This window comes from Suncus etruscus, chromosome 7, assembly GCF_024139225.1.
Source record: "Suncus etruscus isolate mSunEtr1 chromosome 7, mSunEtr1.pri.cur, whole genome shotgun sequence".
Classification (NCBI taxonomy): Eukaryota; Metazoa; Chordata; class Mammalia; order Eulipotyphla; family Soricidae; genus Suncus; species Suncus etruscus.
The window spans coordinates 52,683,514-52,703,118 of record NC_064854.1 but is presented as its reverse complement, the minus strand read 5'-3'; the positions used below and the strand labels follow the sequence as shown (position 1 = coordinate 52,703,118).

At 53.1% G+C, this 19,605-nt stretch overlaps 2 protein-coding genes across 4 annotated transcripts in view; one reads left to right on the top strand and one right to left on the bottom strand.

The window, feature by feature from the left end:
* Window positions 1–3,244, top strand: part of SWT1 (SWT1 RNA endoribonuclease homolog) — a 47,782-nt gene extending 44,538 nt beyond the window's left edge. Inside the window, exons 18-19 of the mRNA XM_049776437.1 lie at window positions 890–954; window positions 3,045–3,244. Of these exons, the coding sequence (XP_049632394.1) occupies window positions 890–954; window positions 3,045–3,174 (195 nt within the window). The 3' untranslated portion in view covers window positions 3,175–3,244. The remainder of the gene's footprint in view (window positions 1–889; window positions 955–3,044) is intronic.
* A 600-nt stretch (window positions 3,245–3,844) lies between these two features.
* Window positions 3,845–19,582, bottom strand: IVNS1ABP (influenza virus NS1A binding protein). 3 transcript variants are annotated; one of them, XM_049776481.1, is made up of 15 exons: window positions 19,497–19,582; window positions 14,348–14,566; window positions 13,369–13,497; window positions 13,022–13,191; window positions 12,764–12,839; window positions 11,867–12,040; window positions 11,644–11,769; window positions 10,459–10,566; window positions 7,669–7,798; window positions 7,314–7,538; window positions 6,839–6,960; window positions 6,630–6,756; window positions 6,406–6,537; window positions 6,143–6,316; window positions 3,845–4,506 (listed from the first exon to the last, which is right to left on the bottom strand). In XM_049776481.1, exons 3-15 carry the CDS (start codon window positions 13,477–13,479, stop codon window positions 4,247–4,249), a joined length of 1,935 nt encoding a protein of 644 aa, XP_049632438.1. In that variant the 5' UTR covers window positions 13,480–13,497; window positions 14,348–14,566; window positions 19,497–19,582; the 3' UTR covers window positions 3,845–4,246. The 3 variants fall into 3 exon arrangements, with proteins under 3 accessions (XP_049632438.1, XP_049632439.1, XP_049632440.1); XM_049776482.1 differs by having other exon boundaries at window positions 10,498–10,566; XM_049776483.1 differs by lacking the exon at window positions 10,459–10,566.
* Window positions 19,583–19,605: the final 23 nt, after the last annotated feature.

The following is a 19,605-nucleotide window of genomic DNA, read 5'->3' as shown; positions in this document are numbered from 1 at the left end:
TGGGAGTGATTCCTGAGTGCAGAGCTAGGAGTTAGCCCTGATAAAGCTATTAATAATAAAGATATGGGCTGCAGAGATAGCATGGAGGGTAAGGCATTTCCCTTGCATGCAGAAGGACGGTGGTTCAAATCCCGGCATCCCATATGGTCCCCTGAGCCCGCCAGGAGCAATTTCTGAGCATAGAGCCAGGAGTAACCCCTGAGCGCTGCCAGGTGTGACCCAAAACAAAAACAAATAAAATTTAATAAAGATATAAGTATGGGCCAGAGCGATAACCCAGCAGTGGAGCATTTTGCCTGGAGTAATTTTTTTTTTTTTTTTTTTTTTTGGTTTTTGGGTCTCACCCGGCTGTGCTCAGGGGTTACTCCTGGCTCCATGCTCAGAAATTGCTCCTGGCAAACACGGGGGACCATATGGGATGCCGGGATTCAAACTGATGACCTTCTGCATGAAAGGCAAATGCCTTACCTCCATGCTATCTCTCCGGCCCCCTGGAGTAATTTTTGAGCGCAGAGCTAGGAGTAACCTGGGTGCTGCTGTCTGTGGCCATAAACCAATATAAAATATTTAAAGATATGAACAGAAAAAAATTCATTTTTAGCCAGCTATGGGGGCAGAGCCTTGGCATTAGTGGGTATGGCCAGAGTCCGTAGGGACTTTTTGTTTTCCCTAGCACCCCTGGATACGGACATTTTCTGTTTAGATTCTCACTTCCCTGGGCTTCAGTAAGCTCTACGCCAGCCCTTGGATTGTCAGTCCAGGCCACTTCCAGTCTCACCAGCCATGGCTCATCCTTCCCTCCAGACCAGAAATGTGGTGCCTGTACCCTTGGGCCCTGACCCACCAGCCTATGGGTCCCCTCCTTAGGGACTGGTTTGCTTCCTTGCAGGTAAACACACACGTCAGATTCACTGCCCAGGAGCTTTACGACTGTGTGTCACTGAGTGAGTACCGGTAAGTCACTTCCCTGCTCATTGGCGTAGGGATCATTTGGGGGCAAGGCAGGTAGATTGCTGGCAGCACCTTGTCACTGGCTCTATGCATGCCAAGTTGTGCTAGCACCACTCAGGACCTCTCTTGCTCTTGAGTCTTCAGTTGTGGTCTGGGAATGTAGATTCCTGACTTCGTTGATTTGTTGGTCTGAGTACCGAAGCTGTTTTGGGATCTTTGGGGGCACAAATTTTCACAACTGGGAAGGGTTGAGTCCTATACCATTTTTTCTTCTCTATAATTCATTTATTGGCTTCAGCAATTTTGTGCTCGTTTTACTTTAACTTCACCCACAATTTCTCTTGGTCATTTTTGTGCCTCCTCCTGCTGGTCCAAAAAGATGCCCAGAGCTTGGCCTCCCTGCACTGGGGGATTTCTGGCACATTTCTCCACTAGCACCATGTTGCATTGCTTTCCCCTCTTCTTTCATGGGACCCACATTGCAAATGTCTGGGAGAGCTTTGAGAATCATCCCCCAATACCTTTGATACTTTCCTCTATTACCAGAAAGTTTTGTTCCAGAAGAAGCACATCCAACAGTGGAACTAGGGGCACTTAAGATTCACCACTGCTGATGTGGCAAAAGCAATCTGGGAAGTGAACAAGGTGCTCATGGGATTATTTTCTGTGGATTCAGAGAAGGCTTGGTCACCTGCACACACCCTCTCAAAGGCCATAGGATAGAGCTGAATGGTCAGTTGGGAATCAAAGGCGCTGGCCTTGTACTCGGGTGATCCAGGTTTGATCCCCAGCACCCAAAAGTGTGTCTGAGGAAGGGACACCACACCATGTAGTTCTCCAAGAAGAGGGAAAAGAGAAATAGGGCCAATCAATGGGGGAAATGTTAAATTGTTTTTGACTTGAAGCACACTCAGATTAGAATAAAGGGAAGATAATTTGGGGGTTGTACTCAATTCAGTGCTGTTTACTTCAGAGGCACTGAGGACCCTGGGGTGCCAAGAGTCACATTCAGGATATGCTGCTTGCCAGCAAGTGCTTCAGCCTCTTTGTTGTCTCTGGTCTGGGTAGTTTTATTTTGGGGACATTGGTAATGCTTGGGTTACTCCTGGTGCTGCAGTTATTCCTGGTGGGCTTAGGGAACTATGATATGCTGGAGATCAAAACCTGGGTCGACCATATGCAAAACAAGCATCCTACGTGCTCGATACCCCTCCCCTTTTTTTAAATATGGAATGCCGGTTCCAGTTCCAGTGGTTAGATTGTTGTTTTTGTTTTAAGTGTCAAGGAAGAACTTGAAAGCAGTTGCGATTAGGCATTGGGCTGTCATCAGGAAGGCCCACTTGAGGGCCCGGAGAGATAGCACAGCGGTGTTTGCCTTGCAAGCAGCCGATCCAGGACCAAAGGTGGTTGGTTCGAATCCCGGTGTCCCATATGGTCCCCCGTGCCTGCCAGGAGCTATTTCTGAGCAGACAGCCAGGAGTAACCCCTGAGCACTGCCGGGTGTGACCCAAAAACTAAAAAAAAAAAAAAAAAAAAAAAAGGAAGGCCCACTTGAGCCAGCTTGGGGAGATACTACTATGGACCAACCAGAGGGGGTTGTGATATAGCAGAGCAGCATGCAAGATTCCATGTCCTCTTTTCTTTTTCTCTTTTTTTGTGGGAGATGAGGGAAGCCACAATTGGCAGTGCTCAGGGATCACTCGTGCCTCCGCTCGAGACCATGTGGTACCCAGGATCGACATGGGGCCACAGTAGGCAGAATATATCTCTGCCCACCACACTGTGATGGTTTTAAGCTGTGCTTTTCATCTGTCTGTGGTGGCTCTTGGGCCACATGGATGTCATTTTCTGAGCAGTTGGAAAACAAAGCAGTGACAGCAGCAGGACCCTGTGATGTCCTCCAAACAGGAAACAGGCAGAACCCCACAGATCTCTGAAGTGGGGTTCACTTCCTGAACTTGAGGGTGCTCCCTCAAGGGGGTGGTGGGCCCAGTGAGCCCATTGATGGTGGCTGACTCCGGTTCCTGGTGACGTGGGTTTTCCTTGGTACAGTGAAAACTATAGGCCCTCACACACCCCTCATTCTGCCCTAGGGAGAAGCTGACCATTGGCTGCCGGCAGCTGGTAGACCTGGAGCACACCATGCAGCAGTGCCAGGCAAAGGCCTACCTGGAGGCCCACAGCCAAGGCTGGCATGAGGGCAGGCCACCCTCTGCCACTTAATGCTGCCTGCACCTCAGCCCTCGGGGAGTGGGGGGAAAGTTACAAGCTGAGGGATGCTGGCATCAGGTGTTTTATGATGCTGGCATCAGGTGTTTTATGTCAGGCACAGAGTTGTGGACCCCACTGCATTGCCAAACTCAGGATATGGGACAGGGACAAAGCAATGGGACATCAATGGCCTGCCCAGACCTGTGATTGCCCCTAGACTGCAGGGAATGATCCATTAAATCTGATTTTGTTTTCTACTGTAATGTTAACTATTTTTTTAAAACAATAAATAACTTATTCTTGGTGGGGTTTTGCTCTCCTTTGCGGTCTCCAGCTGAGGGCCTATGGGAAGGGGTGGTGCCCAGCGATTGGTTGGCATTGGGGTTTGGGGCCCTGTGCTGGGAGCTTTCAGCACACATGCACATCTTTTTTTTCTGAGCTTCCCAACTACCTCTGGTCCTTGGATGGATCCAAGGGTTTCTCCAGTGCCTGGTGTCAATCCCTCAATGAGCCCCAGGCCCCCGCCACCCACGCCCTCACCAGCCTTGTCCCACCTTTGCTGCCTTTTTCATCTTGATTTCCCTCCTCCCCATCCTGCTCCTGGAGCTCGAGGATCATAATATCATGCACCCCATCACCCTGGTCCCACTTGCTTCTCCAACTTAACAAAGTAGACATAGGAGGCATGTCAGCTTTCTTTAATACAAACAAAAATATCGTCATCTAGTTAAATAAGTCTCATAGCAAGGGTTCCAGTTCGTGCAGGGGGGCCCCAAGAAGCCAGCGACATTCCCCAGCCCCAGTGCACATCCTGGAGAGCTGGGGTTCCTTGAGATATGTCCCCCCCACCCATACGTGGGTTTATCCTTCTTTCCCAACACCCCACCTCAAACTGTCAAGTACCCAATGAAGCTACACACACACAGCCCAGGCCTCAGCCGCCACCTCCCCTCCCACAGAACCAGGGCGCACAGCGTGTAATATGCAATATGCAAAAAAAAGCTCTGTGTTGCCACGGCAACCTCTACACCCCCCCACCCCAATTCACAAGGGTGCCCTTGACACTCAGACCCAAGGAATGATGTCAGGGCAAGCCAGCTGGGGTGCGGGTACAGGGGCTCCACTCGCCACTGTGAGGGTCGTAGGTCTCCAGCGTGCTCAGGAACTCGTTGCCGTCGAAGCCGCCCACAGCGAAGATGGCACCACCCACTGTGACTATGCCTGCATTGCTCCTCGGTGAGGTCATGCTGCCAGTCACCTTCCATTCATTGCGGGCTGGGTCATACATCTCCACACAGCTAATGGCACGAGACCCATCGAAGCCGCCCCCCACGAACAGCTTTCCTGGGAAGACAATGCCCACAGCCTGGTCATGAGGATGAAGCACCCTAGCTGCCCCTGCTGCCGAGACTGCAGAAGCTATCGGGCCTCCTGCTAAAGAGAAATGCAAAGCCACCCTGTCGAAGGATGCAGCAATCCCACGAGTGTGCCTCGGGATCTGCTTAATCCCAGGCCCAAGGCTGATGCCTTAGTCCGTTGGGGAGGGCACATGGGCTACCCTTGGTTCAATCCCCAGTATCCCACATGTACTGACCAGAGTGGTCAGGCATAGACCCTGAGCATCACTGGGTGTGGAAACCCCCCCCCTCAAAAAAAGCACAAGGGGGGAGAGTGATAACTTAGCCCATGGTTGCCCCAGTTTTTGACTTCAGGCACCCCACAGGATCCCCCAAGCCCTGTGAGGAATGAGCCCTGAGATGCCAGTTGTGGGCCCCCTTTGCCCCTTCTCTAAATATAGCTGTCATAAGACTTAGAAACATTGCATTGGCATCTACCCCCAAGAATGCAAAATGATAATTCAAGAAGAGGCTTGTGGGCACATGTCCTACCCAACACAATTCAGTAGGTAAGACAGAGAAGTAGAGTGTCCAAGCATAAACGAATGGATTGAAAAATACATGTTGGTCTGTGTAGTCCTAGAATACTAAGCTGGAAGGTAAAATCCTCCTTTTGCTACAACTTTCAGGGTCAGAGAATCATGCTAAGTAAAAGCAACAGACCAGAAAAAAGCAAGTGCATGGGCCAGAGAGATAGCATGGAGGTAAGGTGTTTGCCTGTCATGTATTAGTGTGGTGGTTCGAATCCCAGCATCCTATATGGTCCCCCCATGCCTGCCAGAGGCGATTTCTGAGCATAGAGAGCCCAGGAGTAACCCGAGCACTGCTCGATGTGACCCAAAAACCAAAAACCAAAAAAAAAAAGGCAAGTACCAAAAGATGGCAGATCAGAGCAGGATGGGAAACAAAACATGAAAGGCCAGAAGCCAGCCAAAACGAGCCATTGCACATCAGCTGAGGTGTCGGGATCAAACCTGGGTTGGTTACAGGTACAGTATAGTGTCTTCCCCACTGTATTAATATTAAAAAACTTTAATACTACTTAAGAATAAGGGAAGATCTTAAAAAGATAACACTCCCCATCTCCAAGCTGAGAAATGCTGGGGAATGGACAAAAACTGGTCACGGTAGTTAAGCCATTGGTAACCACATGGCAAACTAAAAAAAAAAAATTGAATCAAGGAGTACACACTTAAGTCTGTTGAAGACATGTCTGAGAGCAAACCTTGTGCCATGGCCAATTGCTTTGGTTCCCAGGACTCTGTGGCCCCTACACACTTCTAGGGGCAGCCATGCATGGTGTCTGAGCACCACACCGTCAGGCCCTGGCAACAACACCCCATTTGGATGGCCACAAATCAGCAGTGGCATCTCAATCTCCTGAACTCCTTCAGGGGGCCCCAGGGAATTAAGGGGAAAAAAGTAACAGGGTCCCTGCTGCTTGAAGGCGGCGATTCCTCTGAACTAAAGAGGATGATTTGACATGCTTCTAGAATCTTGCTATTTTCTAGGTCCCTGTCTGCAGTGCAGCCACAGGATGTTACTGGCTGGCTGGGGGGGGGGAGGGGCACGGGGACACTCACCATCCAAAACAGCCACCCCGGCCCCCCGCCGTGCCACGTTCATGGGCGCAATGAGCGTCCAGGTGTTGTTCTCCGGGTTGTAGCGTTCCACGCTGTTGAGGCAGTTCCAGGACTCAGCGCCGCCAATGATGTACAAGAAGCCACCCAGCTCGCAAACTGCCGCCTGATGCCGGCCTGGAAAACCACGCAGGCTCGTGTGCCCATCCCCGTACCATGCCCCGCACCCGCGCGCAGGGCGGCCAGCCAGGCCAGGGGAGACATACGGATGTTAAGGGGTGCGCAGCTCGCCCACGCCTTGGTCACGGGGTCGAACACATCACAGTTCTTCAGGCCTTTCTGGCCATAGGGATCGGAGCCCCCAATGATGTACAACTTCCCGCTTAGAGCACACACGCCTATGACGGGAGCAGAGGGTCACACTGGGTCCCTCACCAGCCGCGAAACACCCCTCCAGATCCCAGATCCCACAGCTGCCCGAGGCAGAGACCTGCATTACAGCGATTGGTCCTCAGCTCAGGCACTGGGATCCAGTCGTCAGCACTGGGTTCGTACATCTCCCCGCAACTCAGGTCATCTGAGTGGCCGTTGGAGCCCCCGACCACGTAGAGCTGGCCCTGGGTCAGGGTGCGGGAGAAGAGATAGGGTAAGCCACCACATGGGCAACCCTTGCCCCCAGCCCCACAGCACCCATCTCACCATGAGGACAGCCATCTGGAAGCGTGCTCGGGGCGTCCTCATGGGGGCCAGGAAGGCCCACCGATCTGTGTAGGGGTCGTAGCATTCAACAGTTCTCAGACACTCCTCCCGGTTGTAACCACCTGGGGTAGAAGCAGAGCTGGGCTGAGTTGTTGCATCTGCCTTCCCTTGGGCAGGGCAGGGTCACAGTAGGAGCGCCAAAAAGGCCATAGGACACTTGACCTTCTCGGTAGATTTTTGTTTGGGGACCCCAGCTGGCGATTATCAGGGCTTATTCCTGGCTGTGCTCGGGGGACTGCGGTGTTAAGGATGAAACCTTGGTCAGCCATATGCAAGCTGAGAGCCCTTCCCAGCGCCCCTCTTGGGTCATCTTTGAAGGAATCACAAGCAGATAACTGACTGACTTGCCCTATGAGTTTGGGGGGGGTGGGAGCCCAGGAAAGAAGGGGCACTCCCGAAGGTAATGGGCCCCTACCCGCGGCAATGAGCCGCCCATTCATCTCAGCTGTGCCTAGCCCCGAGCGGGCATAGTGCATGGGTGCCATGGGCTTCTCCATCAGCTCGTCTGGCTGCAGCTCAAAGCTCAGGCTCTTCGTGAGTTTCGGAGTACTTGTCGGGGAGTTCTGAGGGCTGCTCCTGCCATGCAGGAAGATGACACAGAAGACGCCATCCAGCACAGCCAAGCACAGGTAAGTGTTGTCTGCAGGGCAAACAAGGGCAGCAGGTGGGAGGGGGGGGAGAAGGTTTCTGGGCTCTTGCCTTCCACACCCCAGAAGCTCATTCCTAGACCATGCCACTCACAGGAATTTGCCCTACACAAGTGCACTTACTCGAAGTCTTCTCAGAAGCAACGATCTTCCACTCATGCTTGGGACTCTGAGGAGCAGCACCCGGGGAAGCCGCACGGCCTATGGAACCACTGCTTATCTGCTTAGGGCCACTCTCCCGGGCCGGCTTCCTCTGTAAAACCAAAAGGAGCTACAGGGCCTGGCCAGCTACCTGCACTGTGCCTGCCCCGCCAACAAGGGGCGCGTAGCCACACCCATGGCTCTGTGTGCTGGTTCAGAGAATCTGGGGGCGATCTGCAGCTACTCTGTCAATGACAGTGCCTTCCAAGGCAGCATCCTGATCCCCAATAATTGGGGCCAACTCGGCGTCACCAGAGATTCCAGACACAAAAGGCAAAGGGAAAGTGGGGCTAGAGACAGCCAGCCTCTAGTAACAGTGACACAGGTAGAAAGTGGCAACTACATAAAATCCTGAAAAGACAGACAGACAGACACACACACACACACACACACACACACACACACACAGCCCCCAAAATTATCTGCAATATGGGCTTAGAATCCATATCCCAGAGCAGACTTTAGGTAGGCAGACAGTGAGCAGGCAAACGTCAACCCAAGGACGACGGATAGGCAAGCATGTGACACAGCGACATGAGAGCAAGTCGTGTAGGGACAGGTCATTCTCACTACTGGGATGACATGACCATACCACCCTCCCTGCAGCTGCAGTCTCAGGGCCCCAGCACCTGCCGGGGCTTGGTCACTGCAGCCCCAGGCCCGGATGTGTTCCCTCTGGGAGGGCACGGACACACCGGATGCAAGGGGACTTGCTTCACTCACTGCAGGGATCCAGCACAAGCCGAGGCCAGATGTCATTGGGAGTGACCTTTCCCAGAAAAAGGAGATGAGGGCCCAAGCAAGCACAGCAGAGAGGGCTGACCTGGATTCCATCCCCCGTACCCTCTGTGGTCCACTAAGCACTGCCAGTAGCAGTGACCTTTGAGCGGAGTCAAAACTCAGCCCTGAGCATTGCCAGGTGTGACCACACAAAAAGTGAGAAGGGAGCGAAAAATGCCATGGATGGAAGAGGGTGCCCCCAATTTCTCCCAATTCAGGCTGCCTCAAACTCACACCCTCAAGGCTCAGAAAGGGAGAGTTTGCACCCCCCAACTGTGGGGCCACATGATGCTGAAGTGGAACTTGGGGCCTGAGCTACTTTAAAGACATTTCCAAAAAAAAAAAAAAAAAGAAGAAGAAAAGGGCCTAGAGAGATAGCACAGCGGTGTTTGCCTTACAAGCAGCCGATCCAGGACCTAAGGTGGTTGGTTCGAATCCCGGTGTCCCATATGGTCCCCAGTGCCTGTCAGGAGCTATTTCTGAGCAGACAGCCAGGAGTAACCCCTGAGCACCGCCGGGTGTGGCCCAAAAAACCAAAAACCAAAAAAAAAAAAAAAAAAAGACATTTCCAGAGTCTGGACAGGGCCAGCGTCCCAAGTCCTTCTCCAACAGCCACCCTTTGTTCAAGTCCCAGGCTTGCCTGCCTCCCCCCTCAGCAGTCATCAGGATTCTGAATCTACCCAACTGCCCTAAACCAGCCCAACCCCAACCCATCCCTCTTCCCACCTGTGCAGAAGGGATCACCCCACATCCATTGGCTCAGCACCGTGTTTACTTTTTCCAGCCCCAGCGATGCCCACCACGTACCCAACCCTCAGCACCTTCCACTGTCAGCGACATGACCCTCCAAGCACTGAGCCCTGTCCCTCCCCTAACTCCTGAGCCTTTGCTGCTTAGTAACCTGCAAAGGAGACACCCCCCAACAGTAGCCATAGTCCAACCACATGGCTGCACCCACCTCTATGCCAGACCTGACACCAGAGGCACAAGGGCAGAACCCGTATCCCAGGTATGAGGCCTGGACAGTGACCTGCTCCCCTAAGTCTGGGCAACAGGCCTCACCCAGACATTTCACAGCAGGCCCAGGCTCAATGTGTGGGGTGTTTATATGTGTATTTGAGGGGTATTGAGCAAAGCTCCACAGATGCTGAGCACCTTCCCCAGCCCAAGCACTGCTCCAGTAAGTCCCCACTTTGAGCCTAAATCATAATCTGTCCTTTTCCTAGAAACTAGAGCAATTTCCACCTGGAGCCTTTAGCAAACAAGGCTAAATATGCCTCCTTCCAGTCACCAACTGCCACTCTGAGCCATTTGGGGGGGGGGGGGGGGCCCACACCTGGCAGTGCTTAGGGGTTACTCCTGGCTATCTGCTCAGAAATAGCTCCTGGCAGGCACGGGGGACCGTATGGGACGCCGGGATTCGAACCAACCACCTTAGGTCCTGGATCGGCTGCTTGCAAGGCAAACGCCGCTGTGCTATCTCTCCGGCCCCAACTCTGAGCCATTTCTCCAGACTGCTTTGCTTGTTTCGTTTTTGTTTGGGGAGGCTACACCCAGCAGTATTCAGGGTTTACTTCTGACTCTGCACTCAGGAATCACCCTAGTGGGGCTCAGAGGACCCTATGGGACGCCGGGGATTGAAACTGGGTCAGCTACGTGCAAGGCAAGTACCCTACCCATGTGCTATACTCCAGACCCAGAATGCTGAATTTTACAGGCCCTTTCTCACACCACTGGGTAAAGCCTATGCAGGTCCATGGAAACTGGGGGCTGGCACTGAACAGTGACCTCGATTCTATGGCCAGGGCCTAAAGACAGGAGCTGGTCCCCAAGTTTCTGCTGGGCTCTACCAGAGACATGCCAGGCCTGTCTCTGGTCTCCTTTCCTCTCCCTGGGGCCGGCACCAAGCCGTGACTGGTGCGTGCCGTGTACCTGCACAAACTGAATGTGGTCATCGTCCCAGCCACACACCTCAGCCTGGCCATCTAGGACGCTCCCATCAAGCAACTTGTGATCAGCTGAGTAGTACAAGGTTTGAACCTGCAAAACAGCAACAGAATGCCCATGTGGAAGCCGCGCTCCGGGGCGGGCGAGGGCAGCGCCCACGGAGAAAGAAAAGGCACAGGTACTGGTCATGGGTCTCAAAATCCTCCAAACAAAAAGCAGTGCAAAATCCTCTTCTGTACTGGCGGTGGGGCGGAGTCCAGGGCTTGGGAGAAAATGTCCAGTTCCCAGAGCTTCTAGTACATGGCAGTTAAGAAAAACAAAAACAAACGGAAAAAAAAAAATCAGAAAAAAAAAGGGAAGCTAAGGCAATTCTCCAGGCCCTAGAAGAACAGACGTCTTGGGGTAATACTGCCTGCAGTTGACACCTGAAGTGGCCGGGCATGCCCAGCTCTGCAGCCTGTCTGTCCTGGACAATCACGTCAGAAAAAACCAGAGGAGACGCCAAGGAAAAACCAGAGGAGATGCCAAGGCAGACACGTGACCCGGCTGCAGCGAGCGACGATTCCCTCCGGCCGGCCCAGCTGCAGGAGGCCCAGCCCCTGGCCCACAGATGCCCACCATGATTCCCTCACTTCTTAGGGGGTGGCAAAAAGCAGCCGGCGGGGGTGGGGGCGCCGGCCCTGTAGGGAGGAAGCACGTTAGAGCCGCCGCCTGGTTGGAGGTGAGCTGGGCTGGGGGCTTCTTTCCGCACCAGGATACGGGAGGGTCTTCGGGCCTCTTCAGTCTTGGGGGTCCTAGCTTTGTTAGTAAACCTATGGGGAGAGAGAATCAACGGGAAGGAAGAGCCGTTAGGAGCTTCTTGCCAGCAGCCGCCTGCACAGCACCGCGCCTGCAAGGCGACACTCGCCAGCTCCGCGCCCCTGCGGAGAGTCAGCGGCGCGTGAAGAGCAAGCGGACAGGGGTGAGGGGTGGGAAGACCCCCAACTCCAAAGTGCAGCGGCTCACCTCACCGGGACACCCCCCCTGTCTCTCTCTCTCAGCTTAGGGGTACCTACAGCGAGATTTAAATCCTGGAGGGTGATGGTGATCAAATGCAAGGCGAGAGAGGGACTGTGTCACAGGACAGCCAGACAACATAGGCGGGGTGCGGCCCACCTCCCCAGCGCTCACCTCCTCCATCAGGGCCTCCAGGCTGCCGCCGTGCTCCCAGATGCTGCGCTGCACCCAGTCGATTACCTTTGTGTACACTTTGCCGTTGCTGGGCAGGCAGACATTGTCTTCGAGGAGCACCTCCAGCTACAAGGGAAGAGATGGAGATGTCCCGCGTGAGCAAGCTGCCAACAACCCCATGCTCTCTGAATCGCAGGGATCCCTCACTGGGGATGGCGCACACCTTGAGCCTCGGGAGCTTCAGGAACTCCTCCTCCTCAGCCACCTGCACCAGATGCTCCTGGATGTACGTATCCACTTGGTGCAGGAAGCGCGAGTCACCCATACGGCTGGCAAAGCTCCGGTAGGAGATGCAGCTGCTGACATCCATTCGAGACAGCAAGTAGTCACCACAGACCTTGGAAAGACAGTGGCAGCACTCAGCAGGTTCAGTTAGAGCACTGAGCAGAGTACGAAACAAGGCAGCTGCAGAGTCGGAGGCCACAGGCAGTAGAAGCAGAACTGGGAAACCAGCTCTATTTAGGCAGGCCCAGGAGCTGCTCTGGGAACAAGGATCTGGAGGCCCTTCTCAGCCAGGAATCAAAGCAGAGGCCTTGGGGGAGCATTCCAGGCCTGAGACTGTGTCTGTCCACAGTGATCTGGAGCTCCCCAGTAGAGTCTGGAGAGAGCACCGGTCAAAAACCATCCTCAGCCAAGGGTAGCAGGCCCCTAGTACCGAAGTGGGGACAACCTGACATGAAAGGGTTCAACACAATGCTGCGGGTTAGAGTGACAGCACAGTGGGAAAGGCAATGGCCTTGCACACAGCCACCTTGGTTTTAATCCCTGGCATCCCACAGGGTCCCCTCAGAGCAAAGCCAGGAGCATTGCCAGGTGTGGCTCCAAAACACACAAAAGTTTTAAAAAAGCTCACATTGCTCAAGAACAATTTTCACTTTGAAAGAGTAACAAGAAACGTAAAGAGAATCAAGGTCGAGTGAGAGTTCAATTGGTCTGAGCAGGAGCCGGGGTTTGGGGGGTGGGGGGCCCGAACCTGGAGTGAACAGATCAGAAAGCAAGTGGAGCCCTGTCCTCCTTGTATTCATGAGGCAGGAACACGTGTGCTAGGGCTGGCACCTACCTGCTTCACTCTGTCCATCTTCAGCTTTTTGGCTGCAGAATAAACATCTTTCACCAATTCCTTATCAGCTTTCAACCTATTAAGTTAAAAGTAAATCAATAAACAAACAACAAAAAGCTAAGCAGCATGGTTTGTAGTGGCCACCACACAGAAACCTACCATAGAAGGCCCTTAGGTTAAAAATCAAGTCAGTCACAGGGTTTCCCACAGTTCCCAAGGGGAGGGGAGGGGAAGGGCGATGCCAGGGTAGATACTCACTGTGCTGTGTAGGCATAATTCAGCAGGACTTCCACGGCTTCTGGATTGAGGTCATCAAACTTGACGTGGGATACGCCGTGAGGGTCGCTGTCACTGTTGAAGATCTCAAACAAATAGGGGCTGCAGCAGGCCAGCACAGCTCGGTGTGCCAGCATCTCGTGCCCACAGACCTGGAAGCACCCAGAAAAGCCAAAGGGAAGGTCACAGGGTGGCCAGTGCTCAGGCTCCTTCCTGCCAGGTCCCACCAGCAAGAGATAAGTCACCAAGTATTTCCTCTAGAAGAAGCAATTTGTCAGCAACAAGGAGAGAAGGACCCTCAAAGTTTATGCCAGTGCAAGTGGCAGTACCTGCAGCCGCACATCACAGAACTGGCCACTCTTCCTCAGGGCATTCAGTTTAGCGACAGAAGATTCAATGAAATTCTCATCCTCGAACATTAAATATCCATTGGGGATCATTTTTCTTGATGGATTGGACTAAAGGGCAGAAAGGAAGGAAGGAACAGGAAATATGAGTCCTCCACACACAGAGCCAGTCCCAGCAGCAGGCGCCAGTGGGCTGTGTCTGCCCCAGCCAGGTACTCCCCCTACTCGCCAAGAAGAGAGAAACCTCCCAAAATCCTCTCTTTCTGGCATGACAGACTCTTTTAACTTGCCATGGTGAGCACACTGGAGTTGGGGTTCTATCCAGAGAACCCCATGCCAGAATTAGAACTGGAGATTTGTTTGATGAGAATGGACTGATTTAAACCTACCCAACAATTTCTGGAGAAGAAAAATTACTTTTATGGGTCACACCCAACGATGCTCAGGGGACCCTATGGGATGCCGGAGAGCAAACCCAGGTCAACCACATGAAGTCAAGTGCCCTCCCTGCTGACTTATCACTCTGGCCCTAGAAGGGGAAATTAGGAAAATGTGGTTTCTTACAAATTTTTTTTTTTTTTTTTTGGTTTTTGGGCCACACCCGTTTGACGCTCAGGGGTTACTCCTGGCTATGTGCTCAGAAATCGCCCCTGGCTTGGGGGGACCATATGGGACGCCTGGGGATCGAACCGCGGTCCTTCCTTGGCTAGCGCTTGCAAGGCAGACACCTTACCTCCAGCGCCATCTACCCGGCCCTACAAATTTTTTTTAATCAAGATCAGGGTCCAGAGAAATAGCACAGTGGCTAGGGAGCACTATTTGCATAGCACATTGAGCAAAGTGTTACTATTATATAGCACACTCTGAGCACAGCCCAGAGTGCCCCCCCCACAAAAAAAACACACTGCTGTTTATGACTTCACAAAAGCAAAGTAATAGAACATGCAGAGCCCCCACTCACTCCTATCCTGGGGAGAACTAGACTTCCTTAGTGATCCAGAGGCAAAGGCGTGTCCAAGCTCAGCCCTTCTCCAGCTATGCAGAAAGGTGGGTGGCGTGGCGGAGGTTCCTGGGCTCCTGGGCTCAGCGGCAAACTCCAACTAGCAGGCTCGAACAGATGTGAGCGAGTCCTTCAGAGCTAGAGACATGAATTTCTCCTGCGATAGTCATGCAACATCATCTGTACAGACAAAACACAAAGTTCCATGTCAATATTGGAATGACTTGTTCAGATCTGCCAAAAATCCCCGAACTCGGATTATGATGCGACTTGTTGAAAAATATAAACAAGCAGCCAGAAATGCAACTATCCAGAACATTTGTCCTCTTGCCAATCCCTCAAGGCCCAAGGGACAGTACAGAGTGCTTCCTCAGAGGGCAGTAGCTAAGGAACCAGGAGAGGCAGGAGAGAGGAGAGGCCAGGAGAGAGATGAGAGGAAGAAAGGGGAGGAGAAGGGAAAAGGAGAGGAGAAGGGAGAAAAAGGGAGAAGGGGAGAGAGCCAGAGAGAAGGGGAAAGTGGGGAGGGGGTGAAGAGAGAGGAGAGAGAAGCAAAGAAAGGAGAGGGTAGAGGAGAGTCTGGACATGGAAGGAGCACACACATCAGCCAACACTCCATTCTATTCTTATTCCATGACAACTAGTTCCTATGTGTGAGACAATGATTTTACCAGCAAGTCTGGGGTGATCCCAGGCACCAAGAGAGAACATTTGTTTCCTAAAATGTGCAGGTACCTCTCCCAGCCCTGTCCTTCCCCCTCCTCTGCCTCCCTTCCTCCAGCAGCTGGCTGACTCAGAAGGGATTCCAGGCAGAAGGGATTTCAGAGGCAGAGCTCCATCCTGGAGCTGCCCCACCTGGTCCCCAAAACATGGCCAAGAACCTTGGAGGTAAGGTGGGAGAAGTGAGCAAAGATGGAAAGTCTGGAAGCCTGCTTGGTGTAGCTTCCTACCCCTCTGCAGCACCAGTATAGCCAAGGGGTCTGCTCCAAACCAACCCAGGCAGCCCTCCCCCACCCCAACCCTAGCCCTACTTCAACCTCCAGTCCCAACAAACGCATGGAACTTGATGAATCCCCTGCCCAGACTTGGCACCTCCACCTCAATTCCATGAAGCAGAATCAGATTTAGGGTCCCTCTATAACTGGATAGCAGCAAGGCATCAGGGTCTCCCGAAACCACCCACAAATCCACAAATCAAAAGCTAAGGATGTAAACTGGATGGGGCCAGAGAGATAGCATGGAGATAAGGTGTTTGCGCCTTGCATGCAGAAGGATGGTGTTCGAATCCCAGCATCCCATATGGTCCCAAGCCTGCCAGGGGCAATTTCTGAGTATAGAGCCAGGAGTAACCCCTGAGTATTGCCGGGTGTGACCCAAAAAAAAAAAAAAAAAAAGTGGGGGGATGTGCACTGGTCAGTCATTGCTCATTTCAACAGACCCATAATTCAGCAACGCTGGCTCTAGGCTCATAGCAACACTATCAACCCCCAGGCGCCCCATCCTATCCCCAAAGATGGCACCACACTTAAGAGGTTCCAGCAGAAAAGCCCCTGGAAGCTCAGCCCAGAGTGTCAGGAGCATCCCCCACATCACACATCACTACCCAAGAGCCATTTCTGCGCCCAGGACATTTTCATTGAGATGTCTTTGTCCTTTTTTCATTTTTGTCTTTCTTGGGGGGAGGGGGCATCCAGCACTGCTCTGGAATCACTCATTGTGGGACTCAGGGGACCCTTTGGAATGCTGGGGATTGAACTCGGGCCAGCCAGGTATAAGGCTAGTGCCCGCCCTGCTCTGGCCCAAGAAACCTGCTACATAAAATGTTTGCCAACATTGTCACCTATGATCCATGTGCAGGAAACACACTATCCTTAAAAACAGAAAACTCTTGGGGTCAGAGCGATAGCACAGCAGTAGGGCGTTTGCATTGCATGCAGCAGACCCAGGAAGGACGGTGGTTCAAATCCCGCCATCACATATGGTCCCTGGAGCCTGCCAGGAGTGACTTCTGAGCTCAGAGCCAGGAACCTCTGAGCACAGCTGGGTGTAACCAAAAAAAAAAAAACCTCTTTAAAATCTTTTCAACCAAGAAGCAACTCAAATACAGACTGTTGTGTATAGCTGGAATATGCTGGGGGAGAGGGGGGCGCCTCACTTCTGATTCACAGAGGACTCTTCAAATGGGGTAAAGGGACCCAGATTCCAATGGAAATTTTAATTTAGTTGAAAAAAACTAAAGTAAGGGGCCAGAGTGGTAAGTGGTAATGCCTTGCCGGCATTAGCCTAGGATGAACCACGGTTTGATCCCCGGCATCCCGTATGGTTCCCCCAAGCCAGGAGTGATTTCTGAGCACATAGCCAGGATTAACCTCTGAGCATCACCGGGTGTGGCCCAAAAAACCAAAAAAAAGAAAAACTGAAACAAAAACCGAACGAACAGCAAGACTGGGAGCTTTAAAAACGCTTGATTCTGGACTGCAGAGAGAGTATGGAGGTAAGGCGTTTGCCTTTCATGCAGAAGGTCAGTGGTTCAAATCCCGGCATCCCATATGGTCCCCCATGCCTGGCAGGGGCGATTTCTGAGCACAGAGCCAGGAGTAACCCCTGAGCGTGGCCGGGTGTGACCCAAAAACCAAAAAATAAATAAAATAAAAATGCTTGAGTCATTGCCAACCTACCTGTAAGCCACTCCTGAATTAAAATGAGACCTCATTGTTCTTGAAAAGGTGAAAGTTCTAATATGATGTGAAATACAAGGGCCAGAGAAAAACCCAGGGTTCTGGTCCCCTGGAAGCAAACATTGGGCTCTTTCCTGAGCTGGCCCCAGCCTAAGTTGAAGGCTGAGAGAGGACTGGAGGCTGGCAAGGCAAACGCCATGGCAAATGTTCATTGCTGGACCGCTTGGGCCTTTACTTGGCTTTTACCAGCGAGTGTCAAGTGTCTAGAAGACACTCAAGTTCATGCAACAATTGCTCAACCCTTTCCTGTACCCCAGGACTTCACTCGCCCTCTAGTCAGCCTGAACCCACAAGTTTAAAATATTCCGAAACCCCCAAAATTCAAAGCTCTTCCTCAGCGTGGTGGAGACACTGAAGCTCAGTAACATGGCAGATTTTATTCTGAAGGCAACCCAAAGGCACAACACTCAAGAGTTTAATAAAAAGCATAAATCGTGCAGTTTTGTTTGGTCTTTAAAAACATTCGACTCGGGCCCGGAGAGATAGCACAGCGGCGTTTGCGTTGCAAGCAGCCAATCCAGGACCAAAGGTGGTTGGTTCGAATCCCGGTGTCCATATGGTCCCCGTGCCTGCCAGGAGCTATTTCTGAGCAGACAGCCAGGAGTAGCCCCTGAGAACTGCCGGGTGTGGCCCAAAAACCAAAAACAAAAAAAAAAACAAAAAAAAAACATTCGACTCAACCACTTTTAAAATTAAAACAGGGGTCAAATACCTTCTATTTTGGTAAGTAAATTTGAGCCCGTCCTAACTGTGAGAGAGAAAGGGAGGTACAAGATTTCCGAGATTATATCGCTTTGTAACAGATGGTTACAAGTTACCCCAGTTATAGAAATTCTGAGTTTCAATTCAAACCAGCCTGAGTATCAGGGATTTAGGGACGCCTCCAGCGAAATTCATGGGGGCAAAATCCAGCAAACTTTCAAAGCACTCTAACCCCTCAAGACAAATTAAATTACCCTCTTTCTATCGCAACCAAACGGCACAGAATCATTTTAAGCTCCATTTTAAACGTTCCTGATTAAAAAAAAAAAAGTCCAACAAAACTCCCTCTAGACCCACAAATCTGAGGTTCCCGACTGAGCAAGCAAACGACAGGGCTCGTTCGTGTCTCCAAACTCAACCTCGCGGTGCGTGTTTATCGTGGCACCCCGAGTGACGTGGGCACCATTGGAAACGGTCCCCGAACAGAACTCGGTCCCCGCCCCAAACACGTCACAAGTGGCCCTCAGGAGCCAGAAAAGAAATGCAGGCCACGTTGTCCGGGACGCACAGCGCTGGTGACCAGCTCGGCTCGCTGCATGCACGCAGTTTGCAGGACTTTGCATGTGCTAAGTAAGAAAGCAGAGTTCTGGAGAAGCAGCGAGAGAAGGAAAGGAGGGTGATCAGCAGCCCAGACACGGAGGCGGGGTGGGACGTTGAGGCTGGTCTGGGCAAAGGTTCAGCAATTTAGAACCTTTTGCCTCTGCAGGAAGAATAAAAAAGTATCAGACGGGACCCAACAGACCGGACCTGGGTTCCCGGGCCGTGCAGGAGGGAGGGCAGGGCAGCAAGAAGGGGCTCGGGGTTTCGTGGTGCCAAGGGTTATAGAGCCCGAGAGCATCAAGAGCCATGTTAGGGACGATGCAGGCAGCGGATCAGGGAACCCCTACATTTCCCGGGTCTCAAGCAAAAAAAAAAAAAAAAAAAAAAGGCCCCTTACCCCGAGAGATCCAGTCTAGGCAGGGCTCGAGCCGGCACCACAACCCCCAGGCCTGGGCCTGAGCCTGAGCCTGAGCCTGGCCTGGCAAGAAGGCAGTACCCAGACCAAACAAACCCGGAGGGAGGCCCGGAGCCACGGCACCGCGGGCAGCGCGCCTGCTGCTGCTGGCCTCTTGCTCGCGGCCTGGCACCCGGGCTGGAAACCCCGCAGGCCCTGCCCAGCACCCCAGAGGGTGCCCCAAGCCCCGGGCAGGGACGGACGCTGGGCACAGCGGGGTGTGGTTCCCCCAGATCCTCGCTCCAAAACCCCCCAAAGCAAAATCAAGATCCTGGGGCCGCCGCCACACACAGTGCGTATCCTTCCTTGCACGCGGTCCCATGGACCCCGGCTTCGCTCCCGGGGATCCCCGAGCCTTGGGGCTCGCGGGGTGCAACCCCCTCCCCCAGCACAGAAAAGAACCCGACCGAAGGCCCCGCGGCAAGAGCCTCCGCGCGACGCCCCGCTTAGGGGCCCCCTAAGTGCGAAGCGAAGCGAAGCGAAGCGAAGCAGCGTGCGCCCCAGAGCGCCCCCGAACAAAGGCCCCGCGCCGCAGCCCGCAGCCCCCAGATGCACGCTGCGGCCGCTCCCACCGCCCCAACGTGGCCGCGAACAAAGGGCCGGGGCCCGCGGGCTGCACCTGGTTCATCGCGGACGGGACGGAAACGCTCATCTCCGGGGCCGGGCGCTCGGAGCGGGCCCAACCGGCAGAGGCGCGAGGCGAGGCGGCGGAGTGGGGGGGCGAGCGG

Bases quoted from the DNA above. Each gene is read 5' to 3' on its own strand.
- IVNS1ABP (XM_049776481.1), bottom strand. From the start codon at position 13,479: ATGATCCCCAATGGATATTTAATGTTCGAGGATGAGAATTTCATTGAA. The intron at 10,567-11,643 runs GTGAGCGCTGGG...GCTGTTTTGCAG, and splicing joins TGGAGGCCCTGATGGAGGAG to GTTCAAACCTTGTACTACTC. The intron at 7,539-7,668 runs GTAAGTGCACTT...TTTGCCCTGCAG, and splicing joins TGCTTCTGAGAAGACTTCGA to ACAACACTTACCTGTGCTTG.